The sequence below is a fragment of the Chrysemys picta genome, chromosome 3 (assembly GCF_011386835.1).
Source record: "Chrysemys picta bellii isolate R12L10 chromosome 3, ASM1138683v2, whole genome shotgun sequence".
Classification (NCBI taxonomy): domain Eukaryota; kingdom Metazoa; phylum Chordata; order Testudines; family Emydidae; genus Chrysemys; species Chrysemys picta.
This window is the reverse complement of record NC_088793.1, coordinates 69,904,058-69,920,458: the sequence shown is the minus strand read 5'-3', so window position 1 is coordinate 69,920,458 and position 16,401 is coordinate 69,904,058. Positions and strand designations below refer to the sequence as shown.

Sequence of the window (16,401 nt, the reverse complement as noted above, 5' to 3'; positions counted from 1 at the left end):
TTTTTCAGCAGGTGGGACTTGTTTGGGCTTTCCTAGATCTTTTGCTTCAGAGTAAGCTTTCTTGTCCTGGTGTACATAGGGGCGGTCCCTTTTCAAGTGTCCCCTCTGCCCACAGGCGTAACATGCATAGAAACATAGAATATCGGGGTTGGAAGGGACCTCAGGAGGTCATGTAGTCCAACCCCCTGCTCAAAGCAAGACCAGTCCCCAACTAAATCATCCCAGCCAGGGCTTCGTCAAGCCTGATCTTAAAAACCTCTAAGGAAGGAGATTCCACCACCTCCCTAGATAACCCATTTCAGTGGCCCTGGAGCATTTTTTTCTGCTCCCAGCTTTTTCAGCCCCTGCTCCCTGCTTCTCACAGGATCCGAAACAAATATTGCTGCTGTTCAGCCAGCTTCATTAACTATGCTTGCAGATATAATTGTTCCTGCCACTACCTCTACTGATTCTGCAGGACCTGCATAAGTAGTGCCTGGGTCCTCATGGATTGTTTTATATTTCCCATAAATAGGAGTGAAATCTCTTGAGGTCCATCTTGAGAGCGTATATTGGTCTTCTCCATTAAGTGTCTGCATTCTCTTTCCTTCTGAACTTCACTACTATGGTTTCTCACACTCCCCTGTATTGGAGTGACCGCCCTGTTGTCACAGCTAGGGCATCTCCTCCTGGCTGATTTGGGGATTAGCTCTGCCAGGTCTGATGCCCCTTTGTTTTATACAGTTTTTTGCTGCTGCTGCTTCTGGGGGTGTTTTTTGAGGAGTCTGTCTGCTTTGACTTGTTTCCTTTCTATCACACAGTTTAACACATCCTCACTTATCCAAACTTTAGGTGTGCTTATCTGGGTACCAACTAGAGTTAATGAGGCATCTATGAATCTGTCACGCAACATGTCTATGTTGACTTTTTGTGGTCGATTTAAGTCTTTTAGAGTGTGAAATCTGTTCTTCAGTACAGTTTGGAATAGCTGCAGTATATAGATTGTCTGTCTGGTTCCTGGTGACTCCATCTGGGGATTTCCAAGTTACTTGTTTGGATATCTTTGTGGGGGAATAATGTTCCGCCCAGTTATGAAATCTGCTACCAGGCACAGTTCTATCAGTCTTTCACCATTTCGATTTTGGGAACCTAAGGCCATTTGTGCATTACTTTCTGCCTCCATTGTTGTCATCCCAAACTTTGTCATTGAAGTCCCTCCATTACTACGGAGATATCTGTCAGGGAATTGCCAGAGTTTGTAGCCAATTGTAGAATTGATTTTTGATCTAATTGTGGTAGTTGTCTGTGCATAATATTGTATAATTGTCATTTTCATGTATCATGTTTAAAATCCAGTTTGGAGCAATTTTCTGACAATTGGTAACCCAGTCTGAGTGATTTTTTTTCTGCTTTCGAAGCCATAATTAATGGTACTCTGAGTGAAAATCATCTTGCCTTCTTGAATATTTTATTACCTTATTTTCATTTTTCGATCTTTTTATTAGCTCTTGGCCATCACCATTCGCTTACTCCAAAGATTTTGAGATTATATTCATCCATGTTTTCCATCCCTGCACAGCTTTTGTTGTTTTAACCATTATTTTAATGTTCTAGAAACCCACTTTCATAGTTTGTTTTACTTTTAATAAAGAACTTCTCCGAATCTTGGCTTTCTGTTGGCTTTCCAAAACTCATTATTTCTGCCAAGATGGAGTCCATTAATTTGGCATGCTGCTTGCTGGAATGGCTACTTTGTATTTCTAAATCTTAAATTTTTGACAAGAATAAGTTGTTGGCCTATCACTCAATTCCCAACCTGGAGGACCAGTGGACTGCTTTTCATCTGGTTCTTTTGGTCTGCCTCATTTGGGTGACCATACCAGGGGTAAAATATCCTGCCAGCATAGCTTTTACACACAATCTCTCGCCAGGTGTAAGTACTGTTCTCCAAACATTCCAGTCAGTTTTGTCCACTTGCAGCAGGGCAGGCTGAGGATCAGGGTGATATGGACTGTTCTTTTAACTCTGAATAATCAGAGAACTCCTTTGATGTCACATCACCAAGATGATGGCTCCACAGTGGCGGATCCTACCTTTTTTAATTTTTACAGAAGTTGTCCACGACACCTGATTTTGAGGTGAAACCAGTCCAGGAATCTACAATGACCATGATTGAGAGCTGCCTAGACCAGGAACTCCTGTCTGTTAGTGTTACCTTTTTGTTACACCCTGTTTAAATCAGCTGGTGAAGATGTGGCAGACCCTGTGATGCAAATACTTCCCAGTCTCAAAAGTGATCAAGAAAAAATATGCCCTCAAAGATGCCTCTGACCTCTACTGTCCTGTGAGAGTTTGGTGGCAGAGATGGCCATGGCTACAGGGAAGATGAGCCAAATCTGGAATACTGTGCTCTAGACCCATGAACTGTGGTGCTTGGATTATTCAGACAAAGAGTGCATCAGTCTACATCCTCAAACCTTTCCATCGTGAACTACCAGGCTTTCATATCCAAAGTTAAGGTGCAGATATAGAAGAAGGCCTCTACCCTGATTGATTGATTTTATCAAGAGAGACACTAGGCATTTGAGAAGCTAATCTGTGAGAACATAGACCTAGCCCAGCATCAGGCTCTGGTGGCCTCTGATGCAGGTGAGACTGTTGGAGGCATAGATGCCTGTAGGTCTGATTGGCTGCAGGCATGATTTCCACTAAGGGTCCCTGAAAAGCTCTTCCTTTGCACTACAGAGAACTTTATGGGGCAGTCTTATTTGCTGAGGACAATAGAGACAAAGGCTACACTCTGTACATTTGGACCTGTGATTCATCTGATGGATCCCTCCTTCAAGTCAGAGAAGGAAAAGACTCCACCACACAAGCTGGTTTTAGCGTCAGTGACTAGCTTCAAAGGAGGTCACCTTACATATAGTGTGCTCAACCTTAACACCACCAGAAAACAAATGATCTTAACCACTCTTTCAGCAAGCACCAGAAATAGGAGTTTTGAAAGGTTCCAGATCATTTACCTGGCTTTGCCATTAACAGTACTTTACTGGGATCTCTTTGGTATTTTACAACCCTTAGTCTTTTGTCACCTTAGACACATAGATCCTGATTGTTCAGAAGGTTTACAGAAAACTCTTCAGATTGCTACAGGAAATGTACTTCCTCCTGGCAAAGAAATACCAAGCTTATACCACCAACCAAAAGAAGGGGAAGGGATTTTATTCCAGTTATTTCCTGGTGGCTGAAAGACAGGCGGTGTCTAGCCCATCCTAAGTCTCAGAAAGCTGAATCAATATTTAAAGATGGGAAATAAAGGTAAAATGGTGATGAAATGGACAATAGCATATACTAAGTGATTCCAGTTCTTGTGATTTTTATTGCAAGTCTCACAATATTTGGTGTTTTTCTTAAAGCACCTGCGCCTAGAGAAATGTGATTAAGTGAGAATCTCTACTTCCATTTTTAAAAAAGTTTCTAGCCCTCATGGTTGTGAAGAAGAGCATGTTTTTAATCTTATGACTTAAAAATAAAGACAAAGAAAATAACCCTGAATTTATAGTTTTTAAAAATCTCATGATTTTGAGGGGCATGACTCAGGATTGTTCAATTCTTGGTGTTGGCCATGCTGTATATGGTAAAAAAAAAAAAAAAAAGATTTTCAGAATGTATGTAAAATATTATTTTAACTTGTTAATGTTCCTTTAAAGGAGTCAGATCATTCATTTTATTTCCTATAAACAAGAGATAATGTATAGTCAGTAAACAGCTTCACTACTGAATAAACATTTCGACTTTACTTGCTTTTACCCAACCTGACAGCTGTTTATTGTGTAATACGCTACTTAAAACTATACACCATCAGTTCTCGTAACTGATGTAAAATAAAATAACAGCAGTGGTAACCAATTCAGCACATCTTTATTTTTGAGAAAACAGTCCTTTTAATATGCATTTTTAATATGGTTTCATTATATTATGAAACTTTGTTTGGTGAACAGAAAATATGTAATATTTTATTTAACTGGTTCATTTTTTTATCAACTGAAATGTTTACGACGCTTTTAGGTGCAGTAAAAGCTCATTGTATGAACAGGCTTGAGTATATTTTAAAAGTCTTATTTATATTCATGTATATTTTTGGTATTTCACTTGAAAAACTATATTCTTTAAAATGGTATTTACAGTTGGTTTTGGTGAGTAGTGAGGACCTCGTCGAGGAAGTGGTTGTAGGGGACAACTTGGGCTCCAGTGATCATGAGCTAATTCGGTTTACACTAAATGGAAGGATTAACAGAATTAAGTCAAAGACTAGGGTTTATAATTTTAAAAAGGCTAATTTTAACAAATTAAGAGGACTGGTAAGGGAAGTGGATTGGGCAAACGTATTAATGGATCTAAAGGCAGAAGAAGCCTGGGATTATTTTAAGTTAAAGCTGCATGAGCTGTCGGTGGCCTGTATCCCAAAAAAGGGAAAAACGTTAGTAAGCAAGAGATTTAGACCGAGCTGGATGAGCGACTGTCTCAAAGGGGCGATTAGGAAAAAACAGAAAGCGTACAAAGAGTGGAAGAGGGTAGGGATCAGTAAGGAAACTTACCTTAGTGAGGTCAGAGCATGTAGGGATAGAGTGAGAAAGGCCAAAAGCCGTGTAGAGTTGGACCTTGCGAGGGGAATTAAAAGCAATAGTAAGAGGTTTTACAGCCATATAAATAGGAAGAAAGCAAAGAAAGAAGAAGTGGGACCGCTGAAGACTATAGCTGGAGAGGAGATTAAGGATAATCTAGGCATGGCACAATATCTAAACAAATATTTTACATTGGTGTTCAATGAGGCCAATGAAGGGATTAGGAATATTAGCAGCGAGACGGAGGGGGATACAGGAGGGGGGATTACCGTATCCGAGGTAGAAACCAAACTTGAACACCTTAATGGGACTAAGTCGGGCGGACCGGATGATCTTCATCCGAGAATATTGAAGGAACTGGCGCGAGAAATAGCAGGCCCCTTAGCGATAATTTTTAATGAATCTGTAAACTCAGGGGTTGTTCCGTTAGACTGGAGAATAGCTAATGTGGTTCCTATTTTCAAGAGAGGGGAAAAAAGTGACCCAGGTAACTACAGGCCTGTTAGTTTAACATCTGTAGTGTGCAAGGTCCTGGAGAAAATTCTGAAGGAGAAAGTAGTTGAGGGCCTTGAGGTCAATGGCAATTGCGACAAATTACAACATGGTTTTACCAAAGGCAGATCATGCCAAACCAATCTGATCTCCTTCTTCGAGAAAGTAACGGACTTATTAGATAAGTGAAATGCGGTGGACCTAATATACCTTGATTTCAGTAAAGCGTTTGATACTGTACCGCACGTGGAATTATTGGTTAAACTGGAAAAGATGGGGATCGATATGAAAATCCAGAGGTGGATAAGGAACTGGTGAATGGGGAGACTGCAGAGGGTCGTATTGAAGGGTGAGCTGTCAGGTTGGAGGGAGGTCACCAGTGGAGTTCCTCAAGGTTCGGTTTTGGGACCCATTTTATTTAATCTATTTATTACCGACCTCGGAACCGATTGTAGGAGTGGGCTGATAAAGTTTGCGGATGACACAAAGCTGGGAGGTATTGCCAATTCGGAGGAGGATAGGGATATTCTGCAGGGAGACTTGAATGACCTTGTGAATTGGAGTATCAGAAATAGGATGAAATTGAATAGTGAAAAGTGTAAGGTGATGCATTTAGGGATGACTAACAACAATTTTAGTTACAAGCTGGGGACGCATCGGTTAGAAGTAACGGAGGAGGAGAAAGACCTCGGGGTCCTTGTAGACCGCAGGATGACTATGAGTCGACAATGTGACGTGGCGGTGAAAAAAGCCAATGCAGTCTTGGGATGCATTAGGCAAGGTATATCTAGTAGGGATAAGGAGGTGCTGCTTCCGTTGTACAAGGCGCTGGTGAGACCTCATTTGGAGTACTGTGTGCAGTTCTGGTCTCCCATGTTTAAAAAAGATGAACTCAAACTGGAACGGGTACAGAGAAGGGCCACTAGGATGATCAGAGGAATGGAAAACCTGTCGTATGAGAGGAGACTAGAGGAGCTCGGGTTGTTTAGCCTGACCAAACGAAGGCTGAGGGGGGATATGATTGCTCTCTTTAAATATATCAGAGGGATAAATACCAGGGAGGGAGAGGAATTATTCCAGCTCAGTACTAATGTGGACACGAGAACGAATGGATATAAACTGGCCGTGGGGAAGTTTAGGCTTGAAATTAGACGAAGGTTTCTGACCGTCAGAGGGGTGAAATATTGAAACAGCCTTCCGAGGGAAACGGTGGGGGCAAAGGACCTGTCTGATTTTAAGATTAAGTTAGATAAGTTTATGGAAGGAATGGTTTAAGGGGATAACGTGATTTTAGTCAAAGGAACAGCGTGCCATGGCAGGTAAATAGTATAATGGCTAATGAGGGTGAGGCTGGAGAATCTTGCCTACGTGCTCGGGGTTTTACTGATGGCCATATTTGGGGTCGGGAAGGAATTTTCCTCCAGGGTAGATTGGCAGAGGCCCTGGAGGTTTTTCGCCTTCCTCCGCAGCATGGGGCAGGGATCGCTGGCAGGAGGATTCTCTGCTAATTGAAGTCTCTAAGCCACAGGATTTGGGGACTTCAACAGCAGAGTCAAGGGAAAGGGTAGGGACGGCTTTGTGGCCTGAATCATGCGGGAGGTCAGACCAGATGATCATAATGGTCCCTTCTGACCTTAAAGTCTATGAGTCTATCTAAATTATATACTTTCAGAGAAAACACAGACATTTTATATTTACCATAGTGTATAATCTATGACATTAGAGCTGACTTTTGGGACCCACAAAGTCTGCTACTACAAGTCCCCCTGCCTTTTTTAAATTTACACCAGTTGCTAGGGTTGAATATTTATATTTGATATCTCCTGGATATCGTAGGTTATTCATTGTCTGCTACTCACCCTCTGCAGCTGCCCAGGTCTAGACTTTGATGTCTTTGAAAATCATCACACGTCTCTTTGATTTTGGGGAGGACCCTCCATCATTTTGTGGCTAAAGGGAGCAGTAAGCCCACTGCTTCCTTCAAATTGGCTGCCTGCAGCTGAGCTAACTTATGCTTAAGCAACCTTATGACCTCTGGCCACAAGGAGGGGTAGTTCAATAGCATGAGGGGACAGGAGATTCAAGAGGACAAAGCACAGGATGTAGAGCAAGGGACTCCCAGGTTCCAATACTGGCTCTGCCACTGACTCTCATTGTGTCCTTTGCCAGGTTGCTTAAATGTTCCATATATGTTTCCTTATCTGTAAATCATGCATGATAATACTTTCTCATATACCTCCCACTCTCTGAATGATCTAGTTCACCAAAATGGGGTGGTACAACCATCAAGTTTGGTAGTGGTGGAGAAACCAAGATTTGAGGCTGCATTAGTTCTGCCCTGCCTCACTGAAGGGGTCACCAACTGTAAAAGCAACTGGTCTGCATATTTCCCACCCCATCCCCTGTACTGTCATCGAAGCCTGAACACAGCCAAAATCTTCCAGTGGCTGAGATGCTCACATCTCTCAGATTCTTTGGACAATTGTCCCTTGAAAACTTGGTTAAATGTTTCAATAATGCCCTGACCCCAGCACTAGCTGCCGGGCTCCATTTCTCCTGAAGCAGGAGTCTGGGAACGACCTGAAGGTTTCTCACACACTTCTTCAGAGAGTTATTCAGTTAATTTTGGATGTGTGCTGAAGAGCTATCTTTCTCACTTTGTGCATAGTAGTGTGATCTGGGTGGAGAAGAATCACTTATATTTGCAGTGAGGAGGGGATTGTTTCACAGGCATACCCAAAAGTGCTAAGACCAGCTCTATATGGCAAAATGTGACAGCTTTTCTGCAGTTCAGCTAATGGACTGTGAGTGAATTTTATTAACGTGTCTATTTGTTCATTTACATAGGAAAAGAATAGTGCTCACATCGTGTATGTTTTTTCTTACAAAGAACCAAATGCCTCTTGGAAAACTTGGAAAACCGTTTTATTTATTAACTTTTCTGTCTGTATATTCTGTTTTCTTTTTCTTATTCCATATTACTAAGAAATTACATGCTAAAAATACCCTTTATTTCTTAAGAATTCAGCTGCTGCTTCTGCTTATTCCTCTGTGGAAATCATAATCTTCTGTCTCTAACATCACAGTCACTTCTACTGGGATATCACAAATAAGATGATGACTTCAGGCAAGGAATAAGCAACAGAAGCCGGTGAACTTATAAACAACAGTTTTTTAGTCATGCAGATGTTTTTGGTAATAAAGAATGGGGGGGAAAGTACAAAGACAAAATGATATGAACAAAAAAGTATTTCTAAATAGAATTTTTAATATGTTTTCTTGACAGCCTCAGTGTCTCCTTAAAGTAGATTGTTTTCCTAAAAAATGATTTGTCATAATTGCATTGAACACAGAACTCAATGAAGCATGTAACCTCATGTGTTTCTTGTTGTGATGTAAAATTTTATCTACATTTTTTACAAAAAAACCCCCTAAAAATTAGAAAACTGGAAAAAAATAGATGTTGGTAATTTTAAAAAAAATCATAACTTTTACATTCTAACCAAAAGTCTGAATATTTGCTTAACTGCTTTAAAATATAAAATAAACAATGACTTTTCAATAACTAAATTACATATAATAGCAACTTTGCAGTGATCCCGTCATCTCACAAACTAAGCAGGGCTAGATCACTATTTGGATGAGACCATGTAACAGTTGTAGGGAACGATGTGGTGATTCAGTAAGGTGAAATTATCCGTGACTCATTACTGAATCTGTGCTCTAGCATGGTACCAAGAGGCACTGCGTGGCTGCAGGTGCTCTTTTGAATAAAATGTAAAACAGAAATTTTGACCATTTGTAGTCATCACAAATACAGTGGCAGTGTTCAAAGCATTAGAAATAATTACTGTCTGGTTACCTAAATGTTTTCCCTTCTGTATTTTCAGTTGGATACATTATTTTTCACATGTCCTAAATTGCTGTGTAATGTTGCTGTGTGTACTTCACCTCAGAGATGGCTGCATTGCAGTGGTAGATGGAAGTAATTATTATGTGTAGTTGATATTTCAGTTTCTTTTCTACTTCAGGTTCCATTTGCACAAAAGGCGATACATAAATGCTAGATGCTATTGTTTTTGTAAAGAGAACCGCTTTTCTGTATTAAAGGACTACAGTAGATAGTGCAGGCAGTGGGGAAGCTTTTCATCATAACGAAAGGAAAAAGTTAAGCTTTTTTATTCCATATGAGCTAATAAGGTTGACTTAAATTTGCTAAACTTTAAAGGAATATATTTACTCCATGACACTGATTCATGTGGTATTGTGGGATCCAAATTTCCATTAGCTGTAGGGAACGAGTATTTGATTAAGGGAGGCTCCATGGAGTCCTTAGTTTGATGGAAACTTCCAAATTTGAGGCCACTGAGCACTGAGTTCCAAACAGGTCCAATTCAAACAAATTTGGAGTCCCCTGCAAAGCTATTCAATTGGGCACCTATATGCCAGGACCAAGATTCAGTATCACCTGTCCTCCATACCCATACCTATTCCCAACCCATATATAGTGCCAGGTGAGTTCACTCTGCATTGGAATATGGACTATGAAATATGTATAAATTGAGGTTTGTGATTGTGGGGGTTTTCTGTTCACTGGGGAAGAAGAGCATGTAGTCTGTCCCAGTCTGGGGGGGATGGAGAGAGAAACATACTGATTATCCCCCCCACAAAGGACTTTGTTGGCATGAAGTTGCTCTTTCTCTCCAGCACGTTGCACTAGAATGGGTGTGGTGGCCCCATAATCCTGGCAGACCCGTATGGCTGCAGCAGGTTTGGAAGCATTGTCAGAATTGGCTCTGGTTCCACAGATTTGTCATCACTGGGGTAGGAGCACCAGCAGTTCATACAGCGAATCTCACTCCTGAGCAAATTGTTCAGCACTCAACCCCAAGTCCTCTCATAGCTGAGACATCTTCTGCCTTGTCCCATCCAGCACAAGCTGGAAGAAACAACTACCAAAACTTGCTTTCAAGAAGTGGAATGATGAGTTTCTCAGATTTCCTCTACAATATGTAGAGGTGGGAGTGGGGGAAGGATGGAGGAACACAAAGCCAAGAAGGGAGAATAGAGAGAGACCCCTCTGAGGCAGGATGTGCAATATGTCACTCTGTTTCTCACTAGGAGGGAAGTTTAATCTCTCACTCCCAACTGCTAGGGAAGAGCTTGGTGAGGGAGAAGGGATTTTGGTGAGCGATAAGTTACATTTTGGTGGCTCCCAGACCACATTTAGTCTTAATCACCTAGGGTGACCAGATGAGAGACGTGAAATATTGGGAGCAAAAAAAAAAAAAAACCAAGAGCCGGCGGTGGAGGAAAAAACAAAAGCAAAAAACCCCACACGAGCCGCCAGATCATAGGAAAAATTGGTGGGGGCTGAGCACCCACCAGCAGCTCCACGTCCCGCCCCTCCCTCCCCCCCGCACCAGCTCGCCTCCCCTCCACCTCTGCCTCCCCTGAGCAGGCTGCCGCGTCCTGCTTCTCCCCCTCCCTCCAGCACTTGCGCCACCATACAGCTGATTAGCGCAAGCCTGGGAGGGAGGGGGGAGGAGGAAGAATGCAGCGTGCTTGGGGAAGAGGCGGGGCCAGGGCGGGGATTTGGGGAGGGATCCAATGGGGCAGTGAGGAGGCGAGAATTTGGGGAGGGATCCAATGGGGAAGGAAGGGGTGGAGCCAGGGCGGGGGGGGGGACACGAGCCCCCTCCGCCTGTGCACTGGAGGGCAAAATATTGGGACAATTCGCGTCCCAACGACAGGGGACAAACAAGTAAATATCGGGACAGTCCCGATAAAGTCGGGACGTCAGGTCACCCTATAATCACCACTTCAGGAAATGGTTGTGAGTGATACATGTAGTGATTGTGGCAGATTGACAATATCCGAAACAGTCTTTGGGGGTGTTTTGTATTAGAATTGCAATTGTGTATGTGGTATTGTGGCATTTTATGTACCTTCTCTAATAGGTAGTGGGGAGGCTAATGAACTTCATCTGTTATCTGCCTTTGAAGCCTTCTCCCTGGAGATATACACATACACTAGTTCAGACTGAATTTCCCAGGGGCAGAGAGGCAAAGAAAGGGTTTTGGGATGAAAAGTCTGGATTTAAATGCACAGGACCCCTAGTCCATGGAGGGCCTCAATCCTTAAGGTAGAGTTGGGAGGACTGGGCCTGCCAGAATCCCTGTTAGCGTGAACTCTGGTAAGCTTCTTAACATGCAAGAAGGTCTTTTACTGTTTTTAATATATTTTCTCTGTAAGGCTTGTACCTGAAGAATAAAGTAGGTTGGAGAGAACTTTGAGGTACCTTATATCCTCTGTTATCAGTCTCTCAAGAAAAAGCAAGCAGATCTGTTTAGGCAGACTCTCTTTGCTGGGAAATACACAGTAAAGACAGGGAACTGCAGCCTGGACATACCCTGGTCAAAAGGGAGTGAGAGGTGGGTCTCCCCTAGGGTGACCAGACGTCCTGATAAAATCGGGACCGTCCCAATATTTAGGTGTTTGTCCCGCTATTTCGCTCCACCGGCAGCACTGGGATTTTTTTGCTCTGCCGGCAGCACTCGGCTTTTTATTTTTCTCCACTTCCTCCCCCACCGCCACCCCTATGTGTCCCAATATTTTCTTCCTCTCATCTGGTCACCCTAGTCACCCCACCCAAGAGAGGCAACAGCTGGAGAGCTGGAAGCTGAGAGCTGGATGACGGAGGGGAAACACAGGTGCAGTTGCCCTGAACTGTGACATATTTGCAACAAAGCTTGTTTACAGTGATTACTAAGGAATTGTTCTGTGACCTTTTCAATCCTCTCCAAACACATACATATTGAGAAGCCTAGAATGATTGTGGTACACCGGTATTTTCAGCATTGTTAATGCTGAACGTGTATATTGTGCTTAGAGTACTTTCTGTACTCTTGATAAAATGTTCAAAAGCTTCTAAAAGAAAATGTGCCTACACATTAAGACAGGTGCTTTTACAAGACCAAGGTCATTTAATTGGGGAATGGTAACTGCTATGTTCCTTACTTGGTAAGATAATTGCTATAACTTGTGAAGACTATGAACAGCAGTTTTCTAAAAGCATTTACCTCAGTACATTGGCAGGTGTTTGCATTTTCTGGAAAGATCCATCTTCCAGATTGCTAATGAGTGGCCAAGCAAGCATACAGAGAGTTAATAATACTGCTTAATTGCCACAGTCACATAGAGCAACCACATAATTTATTGCTATTCTGAGCCTCTGAACACTAGAAGAATGATAAACTATATGACAAAGGCTTACTGAGATTGCTAGTTAGTGAAAGTCACTGGCTAGAGTTGAATATCTCTCTGCCTCTAGCAGGTGATTCTTCTAACAGCATTTTCCTGCTTCATCAGGAAAAAAGGACATATAAATATTTTTTTTTCCTTGGCAGCTATTGTCAAAGTAATATACTTTCCAAATCATTACACAGCCAAAAGTTTCTTCCTGTGTTTAAACATCCACAGTGGATTAGAAAAGGATGTTGTGTTTTCCTGAACACACCTAATGAAACATAAATGTTAAGTGAGTCTGTGTTACTTGAACATCTGGTTGGAATATCGCTTTTAGCACATGTATAGTGAACTAAGATACCGTACAAGGAAATGTGCTAAAAAGGGAAAGACAGGCAAATTAGGGGATGAGTTAATCTTGCAAACAGGATAGGAGATGTCTCCCGTAATCCACGTGACCACCAATGGTCACGAAGCGCATTGAAGTGGTTAAATGGTTTTAAAAAATATCTGTAGTCAGCAGAAGGATTACTTCTTTTTTAAAAAGAAATAAATGAATTTATGATAAAAAACGGATGAAAAAAACTGACTTTTTTTATGTTAAAGTCTCTTGACTGGCCTAAATTAAGCAGGTTAGCTAAATTGTCTCATAGTGTCACTTTCACTTGACAAGTAAAATCCCAGAGCTCCCTTTCCTGAAATTAATAGTAATGTTCAGAATAAATGCTGAACAAAATGTGATGGTTACATTTTTAGCAACTTGAGGGTTAGACTTGTCCTATTTTGCAAGTGGGGTAATCCACAAAGGTTTGGGACTCATATTGGCAGTTTAATTGCCTTTATCTAGAAATTAGTCCAAAATATGTTTGAGAGTATTCACTGCACACCCAACTAATTGTTCCAAAGACTTTCCTGTCCTTCTTCAAAGTCTGTATCCCTGAACAGTAATAAATTCCTGTGTCAGTACTGGTAAGTGGATAGACAGTAGAAATGCAAATTTCTGCTAATGAAATAACCAGTCCTCTTTAGTGTAAGGAAAAGTAATTACCCATAAAAGACTGCATCACAGTTGTGATATTACCTTGACTAGCATTTGATTTGAAATCTGTAACAGAGCTAAACAGAAAACTAACAGTTAAATACAGATTCATACGTACAAAAAGAGGTTTTGGAACAAACTGAAGTATATTGGGAAATAGTTGCTAAAGCATTAGCTAAAGTTCTCAAGTTGCCATGGTTACTTGGGAATTTTGCATTTTATCATAGGTTAAGATGCATAGGATGAAGTAGCCAAAATAAACAGGAAGTATAGTACACATGAACTAAAAATCTCCAAATCACTCAGCATCAGCTAATAGAAAGACAGATAGCTCACGATATCAGCTGCTTGCTGACAAATCTATGAATGAATAGAGAAAAGAGGCCTGAAGGATATTTAGAACATGTGTGATTTAAAAACCCATGTAATTTTTGGAGTTAGAATTTACTTTATTTTTAAAAGAAAATAATCTCTAAAAATTTAAAGAGTGGAATGATTTTTATAAGCTAATTCTGGTATTGAAACCTAATGTTTGGCTTTGAGACCTTTAACAAAGAAGGTTGATGGAAACACAGATAATGCATTTCATACAGTTAGGCTGGCAGTAGCACTTATACAGGAAGCAGTTCATCCCCATGGAAACCTATTTGCATTTGGGACATTTCTACTGGTTGATTTTTTTATTTAATTTTTTTTTACTAGAGTAGCTGATGTTTTAGCATAATTGCCATATATTGACAACAGATTTCAAAAGTATTTTTAAAATGTCAAGTAGCTGAGCATGTGTACATTGGAGATGTTAAGATATTCAGCTAAGCTTAACTTTAGGTGTAGGATGAAGAACTGTTCCTGATGGATTTTAGGGCAATGTTTGGCCTTTCATTATCTATCACAAGCTGAAGGAACAATGCCTTTAAACTGATTTAATAAAATACATTTATCTTGAACTTTTTTTTAAAACAGGTGACAAGAGAACTGAAACAGTATGACAATAAGATTATAGAGTGTAAATTTGAGAACAACAGCTGGGTCTTCATGAGGCAGAGAATAGACAAAAGCTTTCCAAATGCTTACAACACTGCCCTAGGTGAGTAGAATAACTTACTTTTGCACATACATTTCATTTTTACCATTTCAGTAAACTGGGTTAAATGGACTCTGGCAGAAAATTTAGTCCCAGAATTTCATCTGCCTTAATATTGTTCTAATTTATGAAGGAAAATGGTCTGTGGTCTCAATATCTAGTTTAGCAGTCTGTGTTTTTCCAGTATAACATTAGGTCCTGATTTTGCAAAGACTTATGTATGTGCTTAAACTTTTACACCATGAGTAATCCCAATGGTTTTAATGGGACTTACTCACTGGGTGAAATCAAGTAGGCTACGCTCCCATTTGTTAAGTGTCAGCTGGCTCAGGTTAAGGGAATGTTTAATTGCAGTGTAGATGTTTGAGCTCAGTCTAGAGCCCGGGGTCTGGGATCTCGCAAGGTGAGAGTGTCCCAGAGCTCAATCTCCAGCCTATGCCCTGACATCTACACTGCAGGTAAACAGCCCCTTAGCCCAAGCCCCACGAGCCTAAGTCAGCTGACACGGGACAGCCACAGGTTTTTAATTGCAGTATAGACATACCAGTTACTTCACCGAGGCCATGATTTCCCCCGTGGTGTGTGAAGTAAATGTGTGTGAGTTCTTCGCAGAATTGGGACTTATTTAGTCAAATATATGCTAAAGGCCTGCATTTAAGTGAGGCCCCCCAAAATATAGTTGCCTTAGCTCTACAACACAGTTAACTGACAAGCACTGGTGCTATGTTGACTTGTGCTGATGCACAAAGAAAGATACTTTGGCACATCAACATGCTACATAAGTTGAATTTGTTAAACAAAAAAAGCCATGATAATTTCAGCTCTATTCAAGATCATTGTTTGCCAGATGGAAGACAAAATTAGTAGGAGAAAATGTAATTTCAAGCTCCTAAAATAGTATTACAAACAATAGAGAGTAAAGCAAATGAAAGCTATGAAAAAAAGTTGTCCTTATAGGATTGTGACGCCTTCAGATTCTCCTATAGACAATAAAAAAAGAATCGTCTGAAAATGCAAAAGAGCAATTTTCTTTCAGGTGGGATGAATGAGTTTAAATAAAGATGTGTTGGAATAATATGAGTAACAATAGTCATACTGAACTGGCATTTTGTGGTGGTATCATAAACTTAAACATGGTATTCAGAACCACTAAGCTTCCGAGAAGGTATATGTATATTCCTAGTTTTTCTTTAAAATTAATCTACCCATGTAAATTTCTGATAATCTAGTGACATTAAATTGTTTGGATGAGCAAATTGAAATTAGCCATTTGATCAAGTGACAGTAGGACTGTTGGTGCCTTTAGGGAGACACCTCAGAATTCAAACAGCTCCACCACCATAGCAGCTTTGTGCGTCTTCTGCAGCCCTCACACCACCAAGAGGGAAAGAGGGATGGGCCACTAAAGAAGAGGTACCACTGTACCACCTCCTAAAGTTTTTCCCCATCAACACCAGCATTGCCTCCTAGTTGCTTCAGCAACCTTTTTTCTTTTGGCCTGCCCCAGCCTCCTCCCCTACTTCCAAGCCACTGCAACTTTTCCTCTTCCTTCCTCCACTCCCAGCATGCACAGCTTTTCTCTTCTTCCCCTCTGCTAGAGCTGGCTGAAAACAAATTTTCTGAAGAGTTTTCTCACCAAATAAATAAATAAATTAAATTAAATAAATTCAAAGAGAGAGAGGTTTTAGTAAAAAAAAAATGCTCATGGGAAATCATTTTTTACAATGAAATAAAAAAATCTGTGAGGAAAAATTGCATTTTTGGTTCAGTTGTTGAAAAAAGTTATTTTTGGAGTTTTGATAGGTTCTCTCCCCTCCTCCTTTATTAACTTTTCCCCATTCGAAAAGGTCTATGGCGAGGAGGAGAGACCCACTTTTTTCCACATTTGAAAAAAGCTGGAAAGAAATAGTAAAGCTAAAATAAAATGTGTGTGT

General features: G+C 40.8%; 1 protein-coding gene across 3 annotated transcripts in view; it reads left to right on the top strand.

Moving 5' to 3' along the window:
- Positions 1 to 16,401, top strand: part of RNGTT (RNA guanylyltransferase and 5'-phosphatase) — a 415,119-nt gene that overhangs the window by 394,546 nt on the left and 4,172 nt on the right. For 2 of the 3 annotated variants that reach the window (XM_005299708.4, XM_005299707.4), the window contains one exon: positions 14,347 to 14,470. In XM_005299708.4, the coding sequence (XP_005299765.1) occupies positions 14,347 to 14,470 (124 nt within the window). Of the gene's footprint in view, positions 1 to 14,346; positions 14,471 to 15,773; positions 16,148 to 16,401 lie in introns of those variants that run through there. The other variant, XM_024103027.3, reaches the window with a different exon arrangement.